Source organism: Gopherus evgoodei, chromosome 2 (genome assembly GCF_007399415.2).
Source record: "Gopherus evgoodei ecotype Sinaloan lineage chromosome 2, rGopEvg1_v1.p, whole genome shotgun sequence".
NCBI classification, from domain to species: Eukaryota; Metazoa; Chordata; order Testudines; family Testudinidae; genus Gopherus; species Gopherus evgoodei.
Genome location: NC_044323.1, coordinates 2720145 through 2747464, shown reverse-complemented (window position 1 = coordinate 2747464; position 27320 = coordinate 2720145). Strand labels below are relative to the sequence as shown.

At 50.4% G+C, this 27320-nt stretch overlaps 1 protein-coding gene across 1 annotated transcript in view; it reads right to left on the bottom strand.

Annotated features, from left to right (window-relative positions):
• The window catches only part of LOC115647273 (cathelicidin antimicrobial peptide-like), a 34060-nt gene extending 7799 nt beyond the window's left edge, over positions 1-26261 (bottom strand). Inside the window, exons 1-4 of the mRNA XM_030554175.1 lie at positions 26170-26261; positions 25414-25496; positions 21582-21940; positions 8034-8158 (exon numbers count right to left, since the gene is read on the bottom strand). Coding sequence (XP_030410035.1) covers positions 8034-8158; positions 21582-21767 — 311 coding nt within the window. The 5' untranslated portion in view covers positions 21768-21940; positions 25414-25496; positions 26170-26261. The remainder of the gene's footprint in view (positions 1-8033; positions 8159-21581; positions 21941-25413; positions 25497-26169) is intronic.
• Between the last annotated feature and the right edge of the window lie 1059 nt (positions 26262-27320).

Below are 27320 nucleotides of genomic sequence, written 5' to 3'. Positions count from 1 at the left end.
TGGCACCCCATGATTTCAGTGGGGTCCATGTGTGCACAGGGGTCTGTCCTTTGGTACAACTGCAGATTTGGGGCCAAAAATATGGTGCGTTTTTTTAAATAGTAAAGATAATTGACCACAGGAACCACTTATCTGGGGATATGCTGGATTCTCCATCACTTGCAGGCTTTCAGTCAGGATTTGATTTCCTTTCAAAAGAGATGCTCTCACAGAAATGGAAGTTACAGGCTTGATGCAGAAATGACTGGCCGTGGTTCTTTGGCCTGATCTGTGTTCTGCAGCAGGTCAGACTAGATGACCACAATGGTCCTTGCTGGCCTTCACTATGACTGTAGGAAAGCTATGAAGGTCGGCAGCAAAGCTTCAGTTACATGTTTGATGGGGTTCCAAATTCCTTTCTCAGTGACAGCTTGGAAGCTTTCTCATCTCTGCCCCTCCTTACAATCACATCATTGTTAGCGAAAGAACCTTCTTCTCTGCAGCTTCTATCATTTGGACGAGATTTCTTGCTCCTCTCTGTCCATCAGACGATATTTTGCATGAAAATTCCAAATTCATTTGGTCCCTGTTCCTCTCACATGTCAAACTCATTGAGGAGTTTAGTCATATAATGACAAGCGAGTGTTGCTCCGAAGTGTGTCTAGGAGTCTCAAATGTATGCTCATAGTTCTCAGTCTTGTCCCCCTCGCCCAACACACTCACACACACGCTCTGTACACACAATCTCACAAGGCAGACATTCCTTCATGAACAATGGGGAAAAAATCATACCCTACCTCTGGGATAAATTCCCTGCTGGGAACAGTGCCTCTTGATCTATTGAATTAATGGAGTTGTGCTTATTTACATCAGGTGAGGTTTCCAGTGATTATAACCTGGGTGCCTAGAGATGCAGGTACATTTGTCCCAGGAGGATCACTAGCAGAGTGGATGCAGTGAGATATCTCCCTGGTGGGGAGTATCACTGACGGAGCCACAAGGGCTCTTGACCTCAGGAGAGTGAAAGTCGTACACTCTTCTGAGCGTGGGGTGTGCAGCCTAATCCCACAATCCGAGCTGATTTAAGTTCCCATCTCTGCTTGCCCTGCACATTTGCCAACAGATGTTTCCTACTCAAGGGAACAGCAGCTTTTGGGAAAACCCAAGTGTACAAACAACAAATCCCCCAAGGTCAGAGTGACAATCAGGGGTGTGCTAGTGGGGTGACATGACGGCCCTTCTCAGCACTGGATGGGGAAAGGCCTCATAGTCCTTTTGGTGGCTGACTGTGGCCACGGCAGCCATCACATTTACTCCTCAGCAGCAGATGCTGAGCTGAGGGAGAAGAACTGCATGTGACAGCTACTGCGACCCCCTGCAGGATCTTTGGGGACCAATGCATTAAAACTAGGAATGGCTTCAGTGTGATAGTTTCCTACTCCCTGGGGGAGGGGTACCAGACCTCCTCCCAGAACTACAAAGATTCGGGGGGTGATTAAGGTGAGTCACTAAAACTGAACCCTTCTAGAAAGGCACATGCTCCTGGATTGGTTTCAATAGATTGGTTCAAACTGGGGTTTCCAGAGACAAGCAGAGAAAGGGCTTTTGGTATAAATAGGCTGAGTTTAAACTGACACGGATTCTGATTCAGCAAACGGACAGGGCCTTCTGTCCAAGGGGGGGCGCAACCTTCGTGGAAGTGTTAGAAAGATTTTGACGTGGCAGGTACCCCGTAAGACTGGTGGGTGCTTCCTGGAATGTTTAGTGTGTGCTTAAATTGCGGGTGCCCAGGAACGAGGGTGATGGGGGAAAGGTATCAAAAGTTAATGCTGAAACCATTCCAGAGCTTAACTATCCTTATAGTTAAAGTATTTTCTAATATCTAACCTAACTCTCACTTACAGCAAATTCTCCAATTTATCAAGGTGATTTTGAATTCTAATCCTCGTAGACTCATAGACTTTAAGGTCAGAAGGGACCATTATGATCATCTAGTCTGACCTCCAAAGTGCTTGCAACCCCTCTCAGCTCGGTGTCCTCTGCAGATTTTGTAAGCATACTCTGCACTCCATTAGCCAGATCATTAGTGAAAATATTGAATAGTACCAAACTCAGGACAGATCCCTGGACAACCTCACTAAATACATCCTCCCGGTTTGATAGTGAACATTCATTACTATATTTTCAACCAGTGTTGCACACATTTCATCTTCACCACATTTCTCTCATTTGTTTTTGCAAATGTCATGTGGGACTGTGTTAAAAGCTTTCCTAAAATCAAGATATAGCACATCTACTGCTTCACGCCATGTGATGGGCCTGTAGTGTAACCAAGAAAGAAATTAAGCTGATTTGGCATGATTTGTTCTTGACCAGTCCATTTTGTCTACTACTTATTTTTCTGTTCTACTTTAGGCATTTATAAATAGATCATTTAATAAATATTTCAGTAACTTTCCAGCTATCGAAGTTAGGCTGACTGGTCTGTAATTCCTCAGGTCCTCTTTGTTCCCTTTTTTAGAGAGGTACTGTACCATGTTTTCCCTTCTGTAGTCCTCTGGGACCCCACCCATCCTCCAGGAGTTCTGGAAGATAATCACTACTGGTTCAAAGATTGCTTCAGCTAGTTCCTCAAGTACCCTAGAGTGAATAGCATCCGGCCTGGCCAACTTAAAAGCATCTAATTTATTTAAATATTTTTAATCTGTTTTCCCTAGTCTGGCTTGTGTTCCTTCCCCTAGCATCTGATCACAATCAATCCCTTTAGTGAAGACTGATGTAAAATAGGCATCCAACTCTTCAGCCTTCTTGATGTCCTTTGTTATTAGCTCCCTTTCCCTCCTACATAGTAGACCTGCATTTTCCTTCCCCTTATCCTTGCTCCTAATGTATTTATAGAATCTCTTCTTATTGCCCGGTATGTCCCTTGCTAAGTGTAACAACTTTTGTGTCTTAGCCTTCCTGGTTTTTTCCTATGTTCTTGGGTTGTTTTCTACTCATCCATAGCAATTTGTCCATGTTTTCACTTTATAATGTTCAGGTCACTAAAGAGTGCCTGATGCAGCCATATTGCCTCTCATGAGACTTCATATCATTCATGACTTCAACTGATAGATTTTTAAGGCTAGAGCATAAGGGTGGCAGAATCAGGTTTGTTGTCAGGCCAAAGAGCTCGAGGGTTTTCAGTCCGATGGAATTTGCACCTTTAATGACCCTGCTTTGGGATTTTGTCCCTGTGGGATTGTGTACAGGAACGTGGGAAGGAGCTGTGGGGTCCTCTTTCATTATCAACACCATGCTGAAAGCAGTGCTGGGAGCCTGTACTCTGTACGGGTGTGCCTGGTTGGGAGAAACCTTGGAGCAGCCCCATCTTGTTTTTTAGGGAAAAATTCCCCCCATGGCAGAGGGTCTGCAAAGGGACCAGTGACCATCAAGCCTTTAACACAGGACATTGTCAGTCCCTCCTTGCTGGAGTGTACTAAACCTGCAGGGAGTGATTTCTTTGGGGGTTATGGGGCTACCTGGGTCATAAAACCAGTAGGGCAGAGGGTGTTACCCACTGTCTGGCTGGAACCTGCAGTAAATCAGGGAGGCTGAGGGAATCCACGATGGATGTGACTCTTAACCCAGTTAAGATCCCCAGTGATGTGTGTGCTCATTACACCCATTCCCTCTACTGCACCTGAGGCCACCTGGTGCCATCTAGTGGTAGATGAATGAAAGTCCCAGTCTAAAGTATTACATACCTTGGGCCCTAAATTTTCCCAAGTGACTGTTGGTTTTGGATGGCGCAAAATTTGGATGCCCAACAAGAGAGATATTGAAGGGGCCTCATTTTCAGATGGTGGAGGCTCACTACTTTCTGAAAACTTTCTTTGAGGCCATCTGTGTTGAGCACCCGATATTGCTCGTCACTATTAATGAGTTGGGCCTTAGTGTCTGGATCTTTGTTGCAATAGGGCAGGGGTTGGTTCTCTTTAATGAGGATGGCGTGTGACTCCTAGTTCGGGGTTTTCATTGGCCAGTAGCACAGTGAGGTGACTCACTCTGGTTCACATCCCTAATCTCCTCCTAGAATATGGAAGAAGAGGACAACAGTATAGGTTTGCAGCATGGCAGTTTATTATGCAGAGGAGCCCCGTAGAGCAGCACTGAAACAGGTGCTATGCGGTATGTAGCAGCAGATACTCTGAAGCTGTTCAGATTGTTATGAGCCTTGCTTCCAACAGTGCTTCCAGTGGAGGAGAAATGGAGCCACAGCTGGGTCTGGTAGCATCAGCTCGCTTTCATCTCCTCTTTTTCTGGATCTTCTTAGCTGGTACGGGCAAGACCAATTTGAATAAGCTTCCAGGCGTTTCGATGAATAAACCTACTAATATTTCCTCAGCGGCCCTGTGAGATGACATTAGGCTAGAGGGAAAAGAGGTCAGGGGTTACCATCTCCACACAGACTGATACTGGCTCCTGCAGCTCAGAGAACGTTCGTTTGTTCTCTTTTGTATATCGTTGGTTAGCAATGACTAGAGGCCCCACCTTTGATCAGGGCTACAGTTGTTACTGTACACACACACTGAGAGACCATCTCTGCCCCAAGGGGATTACACTCAAGATAAACGTGGGCAAAGGGTGGGACGGTAACAGCGTGACATGCCTGAGGTCCCATAGCTGTTCAGTGGCAGGGCAAAGAGTAGCACCCTGAGCTGCTGAGTCCCAGCCCAGTGCCCGCTCCCCTGTAGCACGTGCCCTCCTTAGAACAACAGAGAGCATCCGACCAGTGTCACCGAAGGCCTAGGTGGCTACTTGGGGAGAAGTGTAGCCTTCAGGAGTGAGTGTTGCCAACGAGCTCTTGGGCAGAGGGTGACATCGCTCTGTGGCTCAGGAAGAGGCAGGAGCTTGCTTGCTGGAGGAACAGCATGCTAGAGGTGTGTCATTGAAGGTGCAGGATTATAAACAACTCTTATCCCCTCCCCCTTTGCTGTCTGTAACCCTTACGCCCACCTTGGGCAGGTCCCTGTTCTAGGATAAGAAGGAGGGCCCATGCTGGGGCCTTTGCCTGGTGTGTGGGACCAGAGGCCATTCAGTGTCTGCATCATACAATGTATGTAAATATTACTGTCGGACAAAGGCAGGTGGTGAGGAGCCTCCCCAGCCCTTGCCGCACATCCAGGCACTGTATAGAGCTTTAGTTTTCTTACGTATCCCAGTGAGATTAGAATTTGCTCCCTGCGGTTCTGCTGGCGGCTGTAGGTTCCATCTCCAGGCTCATGTGGCAGGAGGCCTTTGCCAACTTGCTGCCAGCAGATGAGCTGGACACTTGTTCTGGGAACACTTGGTCAGTGTGAAATACCTGGCCAGGATCTCAGCAAGGGAAACCCTTAACCCTGCATCAGCCCAGCCGTGAGCAGAGAGGAGGCCATCTAGGCCACTCACCTCCTCAGATGCCACCTCACATTTGATAATGATGGAAGGGGGGTCCTGTTCAGTGGAGAAGAATCCAGAGCAGTCTTTTCTCTCCCTTGCAGCTGGTCAAAGAGACCTCAGCATCTTACTGTCCGGGAGCGCTACCACTCAGGCCACTCACGTGTGGAGACTTGCTTCCCAGTGTGGGTTGGTCACAAGTTCAGCAGAAGGTTGAGAGGCCCAGCCTCCAGCCTGGTTTGGACATCACAGTGGATCAGGACCCCGTTATGTGAGGTCCTGTACAGAGGAAGGTCCCTGCCCCGAGGGGCTCACAATCTGTGTAACTCTGGCTCGTGTTCAATACCACCTGACTTTGTGAGCTGTCACTATGTGGTCTGTGGGATTCCTTGTCTACTCCAGCTGAGTGAGAGGGCCCCACAGAGAACAGCATATGGGTAAATGTAGATATAGACAGGGAGAGAATGGGCCAAAATCTACGCTCAGTTGAGCCAAGCGAGGCTGGATTGCTGTTAGGGCAGAGCATGCTTACGGAACTGGAAGCAGGGTCTTGCAGTTACAGCGCTGGGCTGAGATTAGGGAGAGTGGGGTCGAATTCTCCACTTTGCTACTGACCTGGTGTGTGACCTTGGGTGAGTCACATCACCCACCAGTGACCCGAGGATAAGAGCGCTCCCTCTTGGCCAGCCTTTGCCTGTCTGGTTTATTTAGATGGTGAACACTTTGGGGCAGGGACTGTCTGACTGTGTCTGTGGAGCACCTGGCACCGGGGTCCCTGATCTCATTAGAGTTGTCAAAGTGCTAGTGTAAAAAGTAATGTTATACATGAGGTTCTTCCTGCTTTCTTTTGACTTCAGTGAGGGTTTCCCGGTAGAACAGTGCTCCAGCTGACAATAGCAAACCAGAGTTTAAAAACCATGCAGACCTATAATTAGAGGTTGGATGAATGAATGTATTTTGTCCGTGACATGTATGTATGATTCAGTAAGCATGCTACAGCAGAAAAGGCACTGTCCCATAGCCCCATTCCTTCCTTATGTCTCTGGTTGAAATATACATTTTCTTTGAGGCTTGGGGACCTGAGAGATACTATTGGTCAACTCAAGGTGCAGCTGGGTGATCAGTGAGATAAAAGAGCAGATGGAGACCTGGGTGCCAGGTTTGTATAATTTTTGGTGGTGCCCAGAATGGATGCAAGCAGAGCCATCCCATCCATAGGGCAGACTGGGGCAACCGCCCTGGGCCCTGCACTTTGAGGGGCCCCATGCTTCAGAGGGATGCAGGTTCCAGCATGGTCTGGGATGTTAGCAGGGGGCATGGCTCCAGCAGCAGTGAACGACCTGGTCCCAGCCCGCCTTGCTTCTCTCCGCTCCGTGCCACACCGCCAGCTCCTGGCGTCGCTCGGGGGAGGGGACGGAAGCCAGAAAGAGGTGGAATTTGAGGAAGGGGTGGAATGGGGGCAGGGAGAGGGTGGAGCAGGGGGGAAGAGGCAGGTCAGAGCAGGGCGGGCTGGGGTCGGGTTGCTGCTACCAGTGCCAGGCCCCCGGCTAATCCCCCAGGCCGCCCTGGATCCTGCATCCCCATGAAATGTGGTGCCTCCCAAAATTGCCCCGGTCCGTCCTATGGATGGGCCAGCTCTGAAAATATAAGCCCAAACATTGGTGGTGGAGCACAGGCACCACGGGCCCATATAACTCGCGGCTTAGGGACGGAGATGTCTCCCTGCAGCAGGTGAGCCTTACCCCTGTCATAACATATTTCCCAGATTTGGACCTTAGCATCCAAAATATGGGTGTTAGCATGAAAACCTCCAAGCTTAGGTACCAGCTTGGAGCTGGTAAAGTTGCCACCACCCAAAAAATTAGAGTGTTTTGGGGCACTCTGGTCCCCCCAAAAACCTTCCCTGGGGACCCCAAAGACCCAAATTATTTGAGTCTTACAACAAAGGGGAATAAACCATTCCCCCCCCTTCTCCCTTCCAGGTATTCCCTCCCTGGGTTCCTGGAGAGATACACAGAAGCAAGCTCCGTGAATCTAAACAGAGGGACTCCACTCTCCCTGTTTCCAGTCCTGGAAAAACAAGTACTTCCCTCTTCACCCAGAGGGTATGTAAAGTCAGGCTTAGTAAATCTAACACAAAGAGATTTTCCCCCTGACTTCCTCCTCCCACCAATTCCTTGGTGAGTTGCAGACTTAATTCCCTGGAATTCCCACTAAAGAATAACTCCAACAGGTCTAAAAAAGAAAGCTTTATAAGAAGAAAGAAAAATACATAAAAATGGTCTCTCTCTATTAAGGTGACAAATACAGGGTTGATTGCTTAAAAGAAATATGAATAAACAGCCTTATCCACAAAGAATACAATTTAACACATTCCAGCAACTACACACATGTAAATACAAAAAAACCCAAACCTATGGTCTTCCTATCTTTGTACTTACAACTTGGAAACAGAAGATTAGAAAGCTGGAGATAGAAAAATCACTCTCATAGCCGAGAGGGTCAGACACAAGACAAAGAACTCACACACAAACTTCCCTCCACCCAGATTTGAAAAAGTCTTGTTTCCTGATTGGTCCTTTGGTCAGGTGTTTCAGGTTACTCCTTTCCAGGTGAAAGAGACATTAACCCTTAGCTATCTGTTTATGACAACCCCATCTTCTTTGAATTCACACTGGTTGACGTCATGTTTCTCTGATACCAGGCACGCTGTCTCTTGAACAGTGAATGTCAGCGGCTGGATAGTTTTTGAAGACATGTCCTAAGAAAACATTCAATAAAAAACAAAATTAACATTCACTTTGAGCAGCAAGGCACCAAGCTTCACTTTGGTGTTTGGCCTAATTATTTTTATTTTATTATTATTTTGTGTTACAGTATCACCCAGAGGCCCGGACTGGCATCAGAGCCTGTAGCCAGGTGGTTACCCGCTCCTGCGCTGAGGGGTTTAAAAAGCAGCCCTGAAGAGGGCTGCAGCTCTAAAAGCTGGGCTGATTGGGGAAGCAGCCACAGCTGGGCCATGCCCCAATCAGACCACAGCTGGCCTGTATAAAAAGGTTGGGAGCTAGGCACCCAAACAGTGTTCCTCTGCCTGTACAGGCAGAAGGGCCTGGCTGCAGGGAGCTAGAGGCAGGGTACCTGAATGGAGCAGGGCTGGGGAAAGGCAGGGGAGCTCCAGCCTGGAAAGCCCTAGGCTGTGGCCTAGCATAAGGCCAACAGGTACTGGGGGTTGCAGAGGGCAGCCCAGGGGTAGGCAAAGGCAGCAGGTCCAAACCCAACCTTGCCGGTGATGAGTAGGCTGATACTGCAGTCTGCCCCAGGGCTTGGGGGCTAGATGATGATTGGCAGTTGCCTTATACTGAGGTGAGGTGGGGATAGTGGGTGGGGGGTTCCTGAGAAGGGGAGACCCAAAGAGAAAGGAGTTACTGCTAGGGGAAGCAACCCAGCTAACAGGGCACCAGAGTTCAGAGAGGGACCCAGGGGCCAAGCGGTAGTGGATCACCAGCCTGCAGAGGGTGCTCTGGGCTGGAAATTGAGCTAATTCCCTGAGAGACCAGCAGGAGGTGCTGCAGGGGTGAGTCCGCATGCTTACAGAGCTGCATTGTGCTGGGCGCTGCTTGCACACACATGCAGGCAAGGCCCTTGCCCTAAAGAGATTCCAGTCTAAGCAGAATGTAACATTGACTTGTTCTAGTTCTCTGAAGTAATGTTTTTAATAATCATTCTCAGCTTTTGTCCAGGGTCTAGCATGTTTCAGATGCTGTTCAAAGATTACTCCAGAAATGTAACTTTGTGTGCTGTAGGCTAGTTCTGGAGTAGCCCCATTATCTTCAGGTGAGGTTTTGAATAAATAATAAGTATCTTGCAATTCTTCCCCCATCCTGCCCTTCTCTGAGAAAATCCAGTTGCTCAGAGTTTCTGTATGTCTTTTAATTCCTGAAAGTGCAATTCTGGTTTGAAAAGTGACACGCTCCAAGTGAGCGCCTGGGATTCCAGGGCTTGTTGCCTCACGGTAATTTTCATATGTAGGTTCCTGGCTTGCAGAAGTTACTTGTGTGTGCCAATATTTGCAGGATTGGGCCCCCAAGTGTCTTCCTTTTGGGGTTGATCATGCACGGCTCTGAGCGCACTCAACTTACACTGGCCTCGGTGTGAGTAGAGGCTGCTCAGCAGCTCACAGGTTCAAGCCTTTCATTGAACAATGGTTATTTCCCTAACCTGTCAGTCCCACAAATTGAACTTTGCTCTGAAGCTCAAACCCTGCTGTTCCTTCTCGTGCCTCGTCACAGGAACACATTAAACAAGGTGCTGTTGATGATGCACAAGAAGGAACAAAATCCAGCTCCTGCTATTGAGAGCCACTGGAATACAAAGGAGTGAGTATTTCTGTTAGCTATGGGCCAGGATTTTAGAACGTCTGTAAACTGAGTCTGAATGAATGCTTCCCTGGCGGCTAGCTGGGAGTGGGAGAGACTTGGGGCTGTTTATGTAAATACAGTTTGCTCCTGCTCTATTTACATATTCATCAGATACAGCAGTGTTAAAGTCATCAACTTTGGTGGGCATTAGGTACAAATCACCTCACTACTGAATGCAGAGGTAGTGAAATATGGTTGCCAATGTTGTAATTATTGTAGGAATATAGGAAAGCAAGACTGTGCTTAACTGGTCCCAAATGAAGGGGCCACCCTCAGCTGAAAGAACCTCATTAAGCCAGGGGCTCAAATGTCACAGCTCTGTGCTGTTAGGAGGGGTGAGGACAGATATTTCTGGCTAGGAGGCTGTAGACCCTCAAGGGTCTTTCCTAGACTGGTTTAACCTGTTCTTCCCCATTGTTCAAAGACTAGAGCTAAATAGGCTTCATTAGGAGCCTTTGTTATGTTAAATGGCCAATCAGAGCTTGCCCTGCCTGCTAAGCTAAAAATCATGGAGAGCTGAAATCACATAAGAGGGGGGGCACTGTTCCTGCCAAGTCTATAAAGAGCTGAAATTTACTAGACTGATGTGCAGAGGTCTGATAGCTGGTGACTGAGTGGCTGGCATGGCAGAGAGGCACAATGAGCAGCAAGCAGGGTGTCTGGTGGAGAGGCCCTGCGAGAGCGGTGAGCAGACAGCCAGCAGGGCAGTGGCAGAGAGGTGTGATGAGCAGCCGGCAGGGCGGCTGACAGAGAGGCATGGTGAGCAGGTAACCAGCAGAAGCAGACAGTGAGCGGCCAGCAGAGTAGCCGGCAGCGAGTAAGGTACCTCTTTACCCCACTCAGAGTGGCAGGGAAGTGAACTCTGCAGATGCATCTCTCAACTGTGAGTCACTCAACTCAGTGGGGTGCAGAAAAGGGTTGGGCACGTGAAAGGGACACTTCAGTTGCTGGACTTAAGAACCTGAGGGGAAAAGGACACTGCCCAGCTTCCTTGGGGGTGGGTCTTTTACTCATGGTTTATGTTTATGAGCCCTATTTGTGGTGTTTTCCAAATTAATGCCGAGTTACTTCCCTCCTTCAGTTAAGTTTCTTTTCTACACACATACTCTGTGCTTGTGAGCAGGGCAATACTGCCTCTCCGAGGCACTCAGGGGTGGGGTGTAAATTTCCCAGGTTACTGGGTGGGGGCTCGAGCCAGTTCCGTGTTGTATCAATGGAAAGGAACCCCTAGATACTGCCTGCCCTGAATTGCTCACGGTATAATTCAGATGGAAACATCCTCTGCCTGCTGAATCGGAATGAGGGGCCTGACACCAGAGTTCATCTGCGGCGGGACCAGGAAGCTGCTGTGTGGTCATAAAGGGAAGTAGCGTGTGACTGCAAACCTCCACATATTTTGCTCCCTCTTAAAACCCCATGCTGCTTACAGTAACTCAAGTTCACTTGTCTATAAATTCCCTGATATTTCCTTCCCCTAACATCTGCCTACTTGGATTGGGAGCAGGAATCATCTTCTTTGGAAAGTACCTAGCCCATAGCTGGCACCACCAGAAATCAGCCCTGGATAATAACAAGGGTGCAAATACCAGACTGTAGGTACAGGAGTCTAGCATCAGAGGCAGCGATTCCCTATTGACCTGCTCCACGAGCTCAAGCAGCATCGAATATACACAGGCCACAAAGCGATTTCCCAGGTCGCTCACCCAGTCTGGCTGCGGCTCAGCTTCCAGGAGCTGATAGGCCAGTGTTGTGCCTGGCTCTTGGTTGTAGATCTGAACTGCAGCTAAAACTGCATCCTCGTGGGTTGGCAGAGGGGACAATGATGGCGCGGGGGCTGCTGTGACCACCCTGATGAGCAGCAGGACTTTCAGGCAGGTCTCCATCCTGTGCCCTGTGGGATTCAGTGAGAGCTGGGTGGGTAGCCCTGCCCCTCCCCAGGAGAAGCCCTTTTATACACTGCCCCCTTCAGGTGGGCTAATGCCTCATTGACTGCCTGCTCTCGTCCTCCCTGAATCGATGGCTTTTCTCAATCCGTCTGCAGGATGTTTCCATTGGCCACCCTGACAGGGCAAGCACAGGGGAGATGCTGGTTAGGGGAAAAGGAAAATGTTTTCAAATACATTGCAGAAATCACATGCACCTATTGCTAAACAATGCATGGTGAGGCGGGGAGCTGTCCTGGGGCCTCTGCGCTGGGAAAGGCTGAGCTACGTGTCTTAATTCTGTTGGGCCAGCTTTCCACACAATTTAAATTCATTTTGGGAGTCACATTTTGTAAGACACTATCTCATATGTGTTACTAAGGGCTGGTTATATCACACTGACCACTTACTGCTCATCCACTGCTCCTGCAGTTCTGTCAAGCACAGCAATCAAACAGTCAGATCTAATCCTCTGTGTGATTAAAGCACACTCTCTGTGCCCTCTGGGTGGGGCTCTCACAATACTTTCCCTCCCACATAAAATGCAATAAACAGTGTGGACGGTATTGCTGGCTCTGCAGTCTCCTTGGATTCTGCTGCGGGATGAGAACAGGAAGTCTCAGGATTCTTTTTTCAGCTTATTTCTTGCACATTCTGTCTGACCGTTTAGCTGTGGTTTTGTAATCCAGGCAGGACAGATGGGGTTTGGTATTTAAATTAAAACGGTTGCTTTGTCCCATGGGGTTGGGTGGCAGTGCGCTCATATCACGTGCTTCTGTATCGGTTAGTAGCTGAAATACTAGAAATTCTTAATATGTCTAATAATACTCCCCTAGTCGCCTGTTTGATCATTGAGTCGTCATGTTTTAATTCACTTATTATTATTAATTGTATAGTTGTAACACCTGAATCACACAAACATCCTTCCATCCAACTTTCATCTTAGCCCCAGCGAGTGCCTCTTGCGTAGTGTGACTAGATGTCCCGTTTTTAAAGGGACAGTTCCTTTTTTGGGGACTTTTTCCTATACAGGCACCTATTACCCCCCACTCGGGTCCCATTTTTTTTCATAGTTGCTGTCTGGTCACCATAGCCTTGCATATGTCCCCGTAAGGTTTAGTTTAGATGCAGAGTTGTACTTGAGCCCCCGTTTGGATGCTTGTTCACTGAATATGGCTCAAAAGTTTGCAAAGAGTGTCTACTGCTTGTATGAAGGTGCCAAGTCACTTTATCCCCCTGGCCCTCAGCTACCCACTTCTAAATAATGATCCTTCCATTTCACCCACCCTCTTTCAGTATTGCCCATTTTTATTATAAGCTCTTAAGGGCAGGGACTGTCTCTTACTATGTGTACACAGAGTGGGACCCTGATCTTGGTTGGAGCCTGTAACTCCATTGAATTCTGGTTGCTCTGAAAGTTCGATTACAGCACTAGGGTTTAACCCTGATCTTGCAGGGCACCTAGATGATAAAGATGGTCCCTTCTGGCCTTAAAGTCTGTGAGTTTAGGAGCCTGCAGAGTTTGGCTGTCTCATTCCTGAAGCTGCTTCTGTAATGTGGCTGCTTTTATGTCGTTCAGACATCTCAGTGAGTTCTGCTTGTAACTGTGCAGCGGAACCCTAGTTCACTGAACCCCCAGAACTTATCCTGGAACTCCAGCTTCACTCAGATTTGGGGATGTTCTCTAGTTTTGTTCCACACTAACTGAAAAATGTGACTGGCAACTTTTGCAGTAAATATAGGTATCTGTGAAGAGGGCATTAATAAAAAAAAGATGCATTAATACTGGAAAATGTAATAGCTCTCTCTGGCTCAGTTTCTCCCTCTAAAAAGGGGGATTAATCATTAGGCCTGACCAGAAAACAAAAATTCAGTTTCACAAACAAACTAGAGATTTCTGTATTTGTTTTCCTTCCGTATCGGAATGAAATTGAGAGCTTTTGAAAATTTTAACAGCCTAATAAACCTCATCTTCTGGTTTGTTTTTTTCCTCCATATGGTCTACCTGGAATACCTTGTGTTCAGGAGAGAGATCACTTGATCATTACCTGTTAGGTTCACTCCCTCTGGGGCACCTGGCATTGGTCACTGTTGGCAGACAGGAAACTGGGCTGGATGGACCTTTGGTCTGACCCAGTACAGCCGTTCTTATGTTCTTTGTTATCATAGTTGGCGGCACCTGCTTTCCTCCAAATCACTCCTAACCCCTGTGTCCTAGTCCCACTCATCAGCCCCTTCTTAATTTACCATCCTACTCTCACCCAAGTAACGATCTGCTTGAAGAACTAACCCTTCTTGTTCAGTTCCTGGGCTCTGCTGGCTAGGCTCAGACAGACCTTCCTGGGAGCTGCACCACTCACAGATCTCACTGTGGACGCATCTCTGATTGCCCCTCTGTGGGCAGTAGTGGGCGTTTTTAAGCGTCAGGATCTTGACAATTGAACCAAAGTCCTTTGAAGTCACTGGACGTTGATTTCAAAGGGCTTCAGATCCGGCGCTTCCTTACTTGTGCCATTTTTGCCCACACAGTTTCCCTTGGAATACAGACACACAATTGGTCTTAACTTGGCCCAGGAGGATCAGACCACAGAATAAACTGAAGCTAATCAGCGGTGATGCTTACTGCAGTGAGGGCGCTTCCAAGCTCTCCCTGAGAGAGGAATTTGGAACCCCAACAGATGTGTTACTGAAGCGTTGCTGCCAACCTTCATAGCTTTCATACAGTCACAGCTGTTAAGGCCAACAGGGATGATTGTGATCATCTAGTCTGACCTGCTGTGGAACACAGAACAGGCCAAAGAACCTCAGCCAGCCATTTCTTCCTCAGGCCTGTAACTCCTGTAGGAGTGAGAGCATCATCTCCTTTAGAAAGCGATCCAGTCCTGATTTAAAACCTGCAAATGATGGAGAATCCAGGTAAGTGGTTCCCGTGACCAGTTACACTCACTATGGAAAAATGTCCACCCTATTGCTAGTCTGAACAGTGCGAGAGCTGCAACTTTTAGCCCCTGATCCTGCAGTCAGATCTGCACAGACAGCCCCCCATGCCCACATGGACCCTGTTGGAGACTGTGGGGTTCCACACAGGTGCCAGGGTCTGTCTGTCTCTGCATGTGATTGTGGGAATGGGATCTCATTTCTTTGCTGTGTTAAAGGGACTAGGAGACCCCATTCCAGCTAGCGAGCCACTGGGGATGTTACCCAACTAACTTCCACTTTCCACATTTGCAAAAGAAATGCCCTGGCATTTGGAAAGCAAACCTGCAACTGCCATAACATTGCAGTGCTGTGAAAATGGGAGACCCATTCTCAATAGCCTCCGGCTCTAGCTCGTTCAGTTTTAAATAGTGTGCTCCCATAGCAGAATTTATATTACATTTTACATATTCAGCCATTGCCTAATCAACCCTCCCAATGCTCCAGCGAGCAGGGTCTACATAAGGGTTTCGTCCCCATTTCGGGGAGTTCCACCAACATCCCTTCATCTGTATAAACCAGAGCCTGACTAAAGAACAAAGCTTCAGTTCTGTGTAAGACAAAGTCTGGGCTGGCCAGACCAGCAGGATGCCCTACACGCATGTCTCTAGGATTTGGGGAGTGGGGACACAGGAAAGAAAGACCTGGACTTCCTGGATCTGTGGCTATGGGGTAGCCCCACCACATAGGCTGCTCCAGGGATGGGAACCCCAATGCTTCCAAGTTCTTCAGCTCCTGGGTTGCATCCACCAGGCAAACAGCCACAGAGCCACAAACCCCAGATCTCCCAGGTTCTGCAGCAAAGCTGTAAGTTCAGGGCCCCAGTTCTAAACAGGACTCGACTCCTGGCTGTACAGCGTTCCCAGGTCTGGCCAGCTGATTTCACTAGAGTGACTAGGGCATGCAGGTAAATTTGTCCCAGTCTGATCACTGGCACAGGGGTGCTGTGAAATGTCTACCTCATGGTGCATGTGACTGTTGGCTTCCAAATCCGCTAGGTCTCTGCTTTGCCAGTGACTCTCACACGCCAAACTCAAGGAGGCATTCAGCCATCAAACGACATGCGAGAGCTGCCCAGGAGCGTGCCTAGCCGTCTGAAACGGACGCACACACTGGTCGGTCCATCTCCCTCCCCGCCCACCACACCCCACTGTCTACCCATAACCACCCAGGACAGAAATACTTTTACACACAATGCATCAGATCCTGCCCTGACTGGGCTGAATCCTCTGGGCTGTTGGTATAAATGGCTATAGCTCCCTTGACCCAAATGGAGCTGTGCTCAGTTACATCAGCTGGGGGTCTGCTCCATTGAGTTCAACAGGGTTGCCTGGGGAAGCAGGTACACTTCCCCAGGAGGATCACTAGCAGAGTGGGTGCAGTGAGATATCCAGCTAGCAGTGGGTTTGCCTGCTAGACAGCCGTACGGGAGGCTGCCTGCAGGACAGAGAAAGCCATACGCTGCCGTAAACATGGGGTGTGCAGCTTAACTCCACGATCCCAGCTGGTCAGAGTTCCAACTCTGCTTGCATCGGCACCTTCGCCAGCGGAGATTTCTGCAGAAGGAAGTGTGATAGGCCGGGGCTTTGCCAGGCTCCGCCTGGGCTTTTTCAGAGTCTCTCCCTTCTAAAGTCCTTTCTGCTTTTGGGAAACTTCCTCCAGTCTTCCCGGATTCACAAATATGGGGGCATTCTGATTAAGTGGATCTCTACAGGTTTGGCTAACTTGTGGCCATGAGATATGGCTAAACCCCAGGTCAGGGCTCATCTTTGAGTTCTTCTGGGACCAATCAGTTTGTACCTCGTCTGGCGAGTCCTTGTGGGGGGCTGTCATAAACAGATAAGAAAAGTTAATAGCACAGAAGTACTTTATATCTCTTTGACTGTAAAGGGTTAACAAGTTCAGTAAGCCTGGCTGGTCCTCTGGTCAGGGGACAATCAGAGGACCAGAGGACCAATCAGAGGACCAGAGGACCAATCAGGGGACAGGATACTTTCAAATCTTGAGGGAGGGAAGTTTTGTGCTGTGCTGTTAGTTTTTGGTGGTTGTTCTCTCTGGGTTCTCAGAGGGACCAGATGTGCAACCAGGTTTCTCTCCAATCTCTCCAATACAGGCTCTTATAAGTCCAGACTAGTGAGTACTAGGTAGATAAAGCGAGTCAGGCTTATGTTTGTTTTCTTTATTTGCAAATGTGTATTTGGCTGAAAGGAGTTCAAATTGGTATTTTGCTGAAAAGATTTTAATTTGTACTTGTATACTTAGGCTGGGAGGGTGTTCCCAGTGTCTATAGCTGAAAGACCCTGTACCTATTCCATTTTTTTTTCAAATTTACAAAGATAATTTTTACTGTTTTTTCTTTAATTAAAAGCTTTTCTTGTTTAAGAACCTGATTGGTTTTTTATTCTGGTGAGACCCCAGGGGACAAGGTCTGGATTCACCAGGGAATTGGTGGGGAGAAAGGAGGGAAAAGGGAGAGAGAGGCTGATTTCTCTCTGTGCCAGGATTACTCTCTCTCAGGAAGAGTCTGGGAGGGGGAAAGAGAAGGAGGGAGGAAGGTGAATTGTCCTCTCTGTTTTGTGATTCAAGGAGTTTGAATCACAGTGATCTTCCAGGGTAACCCAGGGAGAGGAAGCCTGGGAGAGGCAACGGTGAGGGAAAGGGTTTACTTTCCTTGTGTTAAGATCCAGAGGGTCTGGGTCTTTGGGGTCCCCGGGCAAGGTTTTGGGGGGACCAGAGTGTACCAGGCACTGGAATTCCTGGTTGGTGGCAGCGCTACAGGTTCTAAGCTGGTAATTGAGTTTAGAGGAATTCATGTTGGTACCCCATCTTTTGGACGTTAAGGTTCAGAGTGAGGGTTTATACCATGACAGGGGCAGTGCACATGCTGTCTTCCTCTCAGAGACCCCACTGTAAGAGACAGCGAACTCCAGGGCCCAGCCACTCTGCGCCAGGGAGCCACCTCTTCCCCTGACGAGCTCCCTTTTTAAGCATGTTTCCCCCGAATGTCCCAGGCACTGCTGTGTGCTTAGTTAGTGCCAGCTGAGCCCAGAGGGGCTCGTTAGCCTTCTCTTGATTGGGACAGGACTGTGCCCATCACAAGATGCAACAGTGTTCAGGAAAACCAAGTGCACAAACCGGTCCCACAAAGTCCCTAGTGGGGCAATAGGACGGCCCTTCCCTGCACTGGATGCAGAGGGGCTGTGCAGGCCTCCTGGTGGCGCATTGGGACCATAGCAGCCCCCACTTGGGCTGCTCAGCACCACACCCTGAGCTGAGGGAGAAGACGGCTTTGGGGGGACACTTTTTTCCATCTTTTGGGCTCTTCTCCCTGATCTTGCTGTTAGCCCATCACTTCCCTAGTCCCTCATGCAATATCCATCACCTTGAAAAATTGAGCAGGGGGGTCCCACGAGGCCAGAGGCGGAACTGTGGGGTGGGAGCAGGACTGGAACAGCAGAAGGGGTGAGGTGGCCTGGCAGAGATGGAGGACACCCAGGGCTGGGAATGCTGCAGGTCAGGATCCATATGCCCTGATGGGTGGGTGGGGGGGAAGAGAGGCCAGGGATGGAAGAGCAAGGGAGCTGCAGCTCAGCCCTGAGGTGCATTGTGAAGCTACATGGGGGGTGGGGGGGGTGCTCAGGACTGGGTTAGCGGTGAGGTTGCAGGCCCTTTGGCAGAGCAGCGTAGGAGACCAGACCGCACTACCGGGGGCTGCTGCAGTGTTAGACCTGTGCTGAGAAAGACACTTGCGGACATAGGTGCTGGAGGTGCTGCTGCACCCCCCTGGCTTGAAATGGACTCCATTATATACAGGGTTTGGTTCAATGGCTCTCAGCACCCCCACTACACAAGTTAGTCCAGCTCCCCTGCTTGCAGACATGTTTCATAGGCCATGAGGAGCAATAAGTCTCCGAGCAGACAGCAAACAGGTGTTCCACAACAGGTGTAACTAGACTGAAAGAGCATCCGAGCCATCAGGGAAATAGCCCATGGGGCAGGAACCAAGACAGATTAATGGATGATTGTCTGACCATAGAAATCAAGAGGTTGTAACCGAGTCGAGGGCCAGCCTTCCTGTATGATGGACACAGCAAATCAGATGACCAGCAGAGAACGTTCATGGAGAGCCTTACGCAGCACAGAGGTCGTCTGTGGGACTTCAGTGGTACATAGCCCTGGGCTGGCCCTCTGCCCAGGGGTAACTTTCACCTGGAGAGGCCGTGCAGGGGGTGATGTTACTGGCTATACTCTCAGTGTGAAGGGTGAGGCTTGACACGTTTCTGTTACACTCTGTATGTGCCTGAGATCTGCTTAGGACAGCCACATGTAATTGTGTTTAGATTCCCCATACTTAGTGACTGCACTCACGTCTGGGTTTGAGAATAGCTGTAAATATCACTGCTGATTATCTAAATTTATTTACTGCCTGAGCCAAATTCAGACCCAGTTGTGTGTCTGGAACCCAAGGGAAGCCATGTGAGGGCAAAAAGGGCACAAATCAGCAAGGGCTGGATCTGAAGCCTGTTGAAATCAGTGGGAGTCTGTCCAGTGGCTTCCTAACTCCAGACCCTGAAAGTTCAAATCCCCTGCAGTGCCCACATGGGGCAATTAGAGATGCGTCCAGTCAGAACTGTGATTGGAGCCCCTCCCAGTGCAGGACTGTCTGTGTCTGGCCCACAGAGCACAGGAACAGAGCATGAAGAGCTCGTTCTCCAAGGAGACTGTTACTTGGGTGAGAGGAGGATGGTACATTCAGGAGTGGCTCGGGGGCAGGACTAAGACAGAGTGTTAGGGTGAGACTCAGAGGAAAGGAGTTGCAACCGACTGGGATAAAACTTAGCACAAGGGGATCTAGGTAGAATAGCTGGGGATCGTTACTTGTGCCTCATCCAATCCACCCCCTGTTCCCTGACAGCCCAGGGGACCCCGCCTCATCCATCCCACCTGCTTTCTGTCCTCCACCCACCCCTGGACTCCCCACCCCATCCAACTCCCCCTCTCCTTCTTGACTGCTCCCCCAGGACCCCTGCCCCCATTCAACCACCCCTTCTCCCTGACCGTCCCTGGACCCCTTGCCCCTAACTGCCCCCCGCTACCCTATCCAACCCCCCCTCCTTCCTGACTGCCCCCTGGGACCTCTGCTCCCATTCAACCCCCCTGTTCCCCACTCTCTGACCACCCCGACCCCTATCCACACCCCTGGCCCCTGACCACCCCCCAAACTCCCAGGCCAGGAGCTCAGGGGCCGGACAGGACGATCCCACAGGCCGGACGTGGCCCACAGGCTGTAGTTTGCCCACCTCTGGTCTACAGGAACCTTCATATGCGGATAGACTCTAATAGCATCTTTGGATGTAATTGTACTAAACTACAACTTCAGGGGGGATGAACTCTCCCCACCCCGAAACGGGGCACTGAGACTAGTATGTATCTAGGGCCCCCTGCCAAAGGTTAAGGGGAGACTGGGAAGCCTGAGCTGCAGCAGTGGCGTCTGCGGGAGGTCCACCGGAGCTGTGCAAGCAGCCGACCATCCGCAGGCACAACTGCGGCATCTCCACCGGAGTCACGCACGCAGCCGACCGTCCGCAGGCACAACTGCGGTGTCTCCACCCAAGCCGCGGAGCACCGGACCGCCCGCAGGCACTACTGCGGCAGCTGCACGGGAGCTGCCTGCCGCCCCCTCTGGCAGCGCCCTGACCCAGAGGACATCTTGGACTGCGGGCTGCCGCGGAGGCACCCTGACCCAGGGGACACCCTGGGCTGCCACGGAGGCGCCCTGACCCAGGGGACACCTTATGCTGCCGGCTGTCGCCGGCATCTCAGACTTCCTCTCTGTCCCAGCAGCAGCAGCTGCACAACCATTTAAAAAAAAATTGGGGGGCGCTTTTTGGCGCCCCCAGATCTCGGCACCCTAGGCAACCACCTAGTCCACCTAAATGGTTGCACCGGCCCTGCTGGTAATGCAATTACCAGTTTGCACAAGCAATCCCAGCAATCACATGTGCAAATAGTCTAGCTATCACCTCTGTATTTTGCACAACCAAATGCTTGAACACCTGGCCCTTAATTCAAAACTCCTCTCTTCTTGCATGGTTCTCCATTGGACATATATGTAGAGAGAGCTCTGCAATATATGTAATATTAAGGTTTATCATGAATTTTTGCCTAGAGAGAAAACGATCCCTATCTTAACAAATCCTGTGGAAAGGCTGCGTTACAACCCCTCGTGGTTGTCTATGTAACCCTCACACCTCCTAGATATGGTGTTCTGCCCCCTCCAGTGGCGCCGAGACCACTTAGAGCGTAATGAGTGCTACCACCTTAGCTAAGAACCATGAGGCTTTTAGCTCATGCAGTAGAGGCTCAAGCACTGAGGTCCCAGGTTTGATCCCACACGACAACGACTGGGGCTCTGTTGGTGTTACAAGTGGGGGCTCGTCTGGGATTTCAGCTGGGAAGTCTCTGAAGCTCAGGATGTCTTTCCTCACTAGGGAGGTATGTAACCCGCACACCTCCTGGGTGTGGTGTTCTGTCCCCTCTAGTGACACCGAGACCCGTTAGAGATTAATGGGTCTGCTACAGCCTCAGCTAACAGCCATTGTGGCTTTTGGTTCATGCATTAAGCTTCAGAGGTCCCAGGTTCGATCCCGCCCAACAACCGGGCTCTGTCGATTATAGACTTACAAGGCAGGAAGTTGCTGTGTTATAACCTGGTGTGAATATCTCAAAGCTTCTTGGGTTGTGTTTTGAATAGATGGGAGTTGGGTTGTGGGAGCGAAGAGCCTAGTGGGTGAGGGTCTGATTCTGGTGCCTGGTTTCAAGCCGCAGCCAGGGCATAGCACCATAAAGAGAGTGAGCTGGTACTTACCCACTCAGGCTGTGGGTCCGCTTTAAGGAGCCGGAAGGCATGATCTATGCCTGACTCTTGGTTGTAGAAATCGACAGCCAGGGCAACGGCCTCTTCATAGCTCAGCGTCTTGTGTTGAGAAGGCACCGCGGTGGCTGCTGCAGCCACAATGCCTAGCAGCAGGAGGCACCGGCAGCAGGTCTCCATCCTTGGGCCCACTGGAGGCAGTGCCAGTGGAGTGCCATCCTGCCTCCTGAGGGAAGCCCTTTTATATCTCGCTCCACTACGGGGAGACTCATGACTCACTGTTTATGTCCTTGGGCTCCCCGGAAACCGAAGCTTTTTCTGTTTTTTACAGGAAATCTCCCTTGGCCAATCTGCTGGTACATGCAAAACAAGCAGCTCAGCGCAAACAAGGGACAATGCTGGGGCTGTGCATATTGCTAAACATTTGTCTGTCTTGGCATGGGCAAACAGCTGCGAAGGAAGAAGGAACAAGTGGCCGTGCAGCTCCCTGCCATACATTTCATTTATTATTAGCTCTTCTCTCCCAGGGTCCGGGTGAGAGATGCCCAGGAACGTGGTGGAGCACCACATCTCCCCAACTGCCATCTTGTTCTGTGCGATCTCATCTGTCCCCTCTGCAACAATGTCTGCCTGAGCCTGCAGAGAGCCTGAAACAACAGCTCCTGCCCCATTCATTGCAGTGCCGAGCTAACGCAGGGGCCCAGTGACCATCATTTTAATGCCAGCTCTGATGCTGCAGTTTGGCATCACAAGTGGGTGTTGCTTAGGAAATACCTCTTATCCCCCTGCCCAACTCAAGGGAAAGAAACTGAAAAGGGCCTGATTGAGATTGTGAGCTAGCATACTGTGTGTGTGTGTACACAAGGGGGACCTGCTCCTGCCTGGCCCTGGGATGGGACACATATACCCCATCCTGGCTGTAACAGGGTTAATGAGAGGCCAATTAACCCAGCTGGCTGCAGCTGTGGGGGGCAGGGGCAGCCCCATGTGTCACAGCTGGCAGAGGAGTGGGGTGGCTGCTCTAAGGGCAGGAAGTCTGGACAGGGAGAAGCTCTGGGACTAGAGTGGAGAGATCAGGAGGGAGCCCAGGGGATGAGTGGGCTCTGCAGGGGAGTCCGGTAAGAGGCCCGGAGAGGCATGGAGCAGGCTCTGGGGCTGGAGCAGGCTCTAGTGATGAGCTCTGATACTGAGGCAGGATCTGGACCTGCAAGGAGACCCTTGGAAGGTTTTCCCCTGAGGCTCGGGGGGATGAAAGCTCAAGCCGAAGGAGGGCAGAAGTGGGTTTGTTTATACTTTTGTTTGGTGGGTTGATGGGGTATTCCGGGGGGAGCCTTGTGCGTCCTGGCCCTGGCAGGACAAGCATTCGCTCCTTGCTGACACCGTTGGTAGGGAGAAGTCTAGAGGGAAGCTAGCAACAGGGAGTCTGATGTGATCCTTGACTAGGGCAACCACACAGCAAATGTGAAAAACTGGGACAGGGAGTTGGGGGTAACAGGAGCCTATGTAAGACAAAGACCCAAAAATGAGGACTGTCCTTATAAAATCGGGACATCTGGTCACCCTGTCCTTGACTGCCTCTGCTAGGGTCGCTGGACTGGAACCAGTGTAAAGGACGGGCCTGGGTTCCCCTACCAGCCTTTGGTAGGGTGGCGTGAACCCCTGGGGAAATCATCTACCGGCCACTGGGGCCAGAACCAAGGGCAGCAGAGGGGGTCAGGCGTTTGTTTTTGTTGGACTGTCTGTTACCCCGGAAGGGATGGCTGTGACCTGGCCAGAGGGCCGAGTCATGAAATGAGCAAACCACCGCAGGGACTGGAGCAACCGTCCCATGGGGACATTAGAGGAAGAAAGCCTGGTATGCCATGCGCAGCCAGAAGGGGGCATGCCAGCAGCAGGACCCTTCCACGGTCCTCTAATCCCTACATGTCATGACACCAATCCTACAAAGCATCAGCTGGGTTCAGAAATCTGCACACAATTATTTGTGACCATGTCACTGTGGCAGCGGCCTCTGCGCTGCAAACCATGGATGTATGCATGCCAACCATCATTTAAAAGCAGCAAAGAGTCCTGTGGCGCCTTATAGACTAACAGACGTATTGGAGCATGAGCTCTCATGGGTGAATACTCCAGACTAACACGGCTACTCCTCTGATACTTAACAATCATTTAGACACTCAGCTGGTCACCTTGCACTTGCCTGAATTAAGCATGCAATCCTTGGACGCGTGTGCAAATTAAATGTGCAGTTGTGCCAGCATTACTGCAGGCTGCCCTGGGCTACCTAGAAGAGCCATATGCATCTGAACATAGATGGGGCCAGTTGCTGAGCTGGGGACAGGTCCCAGGCTCTTACATAAACAGGGAAGTGACTACTGGCCCTGGCCTTGCTGTAGTAAACTGGGGGGTTTCCATCTAGTGCTGAGAGGTACTTTCACATCATGGGCAACTCCCCTGTGGTTAAACAAAGGTTCCCTCCCTTCCTGCCCAGACGTTCCTCTTCCAGTAGTTTAGTTGTAAGGGCAAGGCAGGGAAATGTCCTTCTCTGATATTATTTATCCCCCGGCTCTGAGTACCCTGGGCCACTACAGTTCACGGCATGGTCACTGTCCTCCCACGAGCACTGCAGGGAATGAGAGCCCATGGATGAGTAAAGCAAGCAGGATTAAGCTCCTAACGTGCATTTTCCCCTCCATCGATGAGCCCGGGGTGTGTGGTCCTGTGTGAAGCAGATTATCGTGCCAGTCAGCTTTGTGTGCTTTCCACACCCTAAGGTAACCTCCCACGAAAATCCCTCTTTTGATCCCGCACCGAAGCAGTCAGGAGAGGGGCCCCAGCGAGGGGTAAGGACACGTGGGGATGGGAAGGATCAAACCACAGCAGAGATGTGTAGTTAATTAGCCAATCAAAGGGCAGGTTGCCAGTGTTCTCCAGAGCCCACCCTTATGGTAACGCCCAGTGCCTCATGTCCGTATCCCAGAGCTGGGCTGAGCAACCTGCCAACTCCCCTCGCTTTGTGCATGGATCACACACACACGCTGGATGGTACTTTCCCCCATGCCAGGAGCTGTTCGCCCTTCACCACGGTCCCTCCAGGAGTGCGTACCTGACCCTTAGAGCCCCCTGGGCCATAGCAGTGTGTGACAGCAATCACCTGGAGCCATTCGATCCTGGGAAGTAGGGGGTGAGGGGGCGGTTAACTGCTGGGAAGGGAAGCGGGGAAAGACAAAGCCACAGTGGAATGAGTTTCTGGGCTGAAGATAATAGACACCCTACAGCTAAATCACAGACATGCTGCAGCAGGGGTAGAACCTTCACCCTTGGCCTCTGAAAACACAGGCTTCTGCCGCGTGAGTGAAAGGAGAAAGTCTATTAACGCTCACCACCAGGGCTTAGACCCCAGGGCCATGCCCACATACCCAGTCAGGGGTGGAGAGACCCACCCATTTCGGTGAAAGCAGACTTGGACCTGAGGCTTCAGAGCAACTCAATGAGTCCCTTGTCAGTGGCCCTGCCATGGCCTGGGATGCTGTGGGGTGTGAACGCAGCCCGCCTGCAAAAGTAGCTTCTCTGGGAGCAATAACTCAACCAATACAAACCCGCTTGGGACAGCAACACCTCGTGCCCCGCCACACCTGGTAAGCCCGTGACTGGGCGTGTCTTGTTAACTGTGCTTACAGAATGGGTTACTGGAAGGGACAGCATATTAACAAAGGACGTTTTCTAAATCTCGATCGACTGAAACAGCTCTGTGGCACCCAGCCACTTAGGGCTGGAAGTGAGGAAAGCCCAGCTAGGCCTTGAGAATGATGCAGTATGATCTTACCAATTCAATCCATCTCTGCCTTCGATGGGCTAGAAATGCCCAGCAGGACCAGTGACAAATATTTCCAGAGTCAGTGAACTCTTCTAAGGGTGTGAAAGGAAAAAAAGTAAGTGGATCTCTTTGAATAAGCATCCGAATCATTGCAAGCACTTCTAGATCAGGGATCAGCAACGTTTGGCACGCAGCCTGCCAGGGTAAACCCCCTAGCAGGCCAGGCCGGTTTGTTTATTTGCTGCGTCCGCAGGTTCGGCTGATCGTGGCTCCCACTCGCTGCGGTTCGCCGCCCCAGGCCAATAGGGGCTGCGGGAAGCAGCGCAGGCCGAGAGATGTGCTGGCCGCAGCTTCCTATAGCCCCCATTGGCCTGCAGCGGCGAACTGCAGCCAGTGGGAGCTGCAGTTGGCCAAACCTGCGGATGCAGCAGGTAAATAAACCACCCCGCCCCGTCAGGGGGCTTAATCTGACGGGCCGTGTGCCAAACATTGCCAATCCCTAATCTAGACCCTCAGAAGCAACTCCAGTGCTGGCTTTTAACCTGCACTCTCAGCTGAAATCCCTAGAGAGTTGTGATTAAAAACAATCAGTGGCACAGCATGCAGGATCATGCTCTTGAGTGTTGGCTCTTTTAGCTCTATGGGACAGCCGGGGACAGCTGCATCTAGCAGATGTGTGTGTAACACCTGCTGCGCCTGGAAACCCCTCTTTTGCACAAGCCAGCAGGTACCGAGTGAGTAAGTAGCACAGAAGAAGTTACTTACCATGTGATTTTCATTAAATGCTTGTGCCCCAAAACTTCAAGCAGGGTGTAGGCCTGTTGTGCCAGGCTCTAAACAGAGATGTAATAAATGACAGATTCTGCCCGAAAGCCCTGATAGTCTAAAAGACAAAGCATAACAGGAGGGTGGGTCAGGCAGACAGGCTAGGGGGTAGTGGAGACGGTAATAAAATTAATAGAAGGTGCCTAATTCTTAGCCAGTCGAGGGCAGTGACCACGATTTGTCACCTGGCTGGCCATAACAGGGTAGTTTTCTGGCCCATGTGTGCAAACAGCTGGGCCACGCTGCAGTTGAATTGCTGAAGCCTCACTGTGATGATGTAAATGATCAGATCAGGCAAGCTCCCTGCCAGCTACAGTTACATGAAGGTCCTGAGCCCGATTCTCCCTTCTTTCGCACCCTTGTCAGTCCATAACTTCTGTGGCATTGCTCCTGGTTTATCCCGAGGCAGCGGAGAGTGGGAGCTAGACCCTCTTGGCAGGTTTGGAGCTCTAGGAATAAAGGCTCAGGTTTTGATGCCAGCTAACAGGCCAATCTGCAGAAGCTGCCAGCCCAGAGAAGAGCGCTTAGAATTGCTCAACTCTTCCTCCGCTTCTGCTTTGAAAATGCATCGCAGACATTTCCGCAGCCTTGTATTGAGTACACATTTTTGCAGTCCAGGGCTGGTCAAATGGCAGCCCCCCGCCCCCTACATGCCAAGTTCTAAGCGGTGCAGGCTGCCTCTTGTTTCCTAACAAATCAGAAAACAGTTTTATGCAAGAGCTAAACTTTGGGAACCGGTGTGGCAAGAACAGACTTTTGTAACCTCTTTACTTGGGTGTTAGCAAATCGCTCAGGGAAGGTCCTTCTGACGTGGCCAGAGAGCTAAGATGAAGGAAACAGAATGAAGAGTAGAATTGGGATAAACAGAAATGAAAATATATAGAATGATTCTTTGTAGCAATCCCCAAAGCCAAGGTCAAGGCCTCATTGTGCTAGGTGGGGCACAAACCCAGTGTAAATCTTTTCCCCAGGGAGCAGACACTGTAAATAGACAAGACACAGGGTGATCGGGGAAACAGAGGCAGAGAAAAGTGAAATGACTTAAGAAGTCACAAAGCAGGTCAGTAGCTGAGCCAGGAACAGAAGCTGGC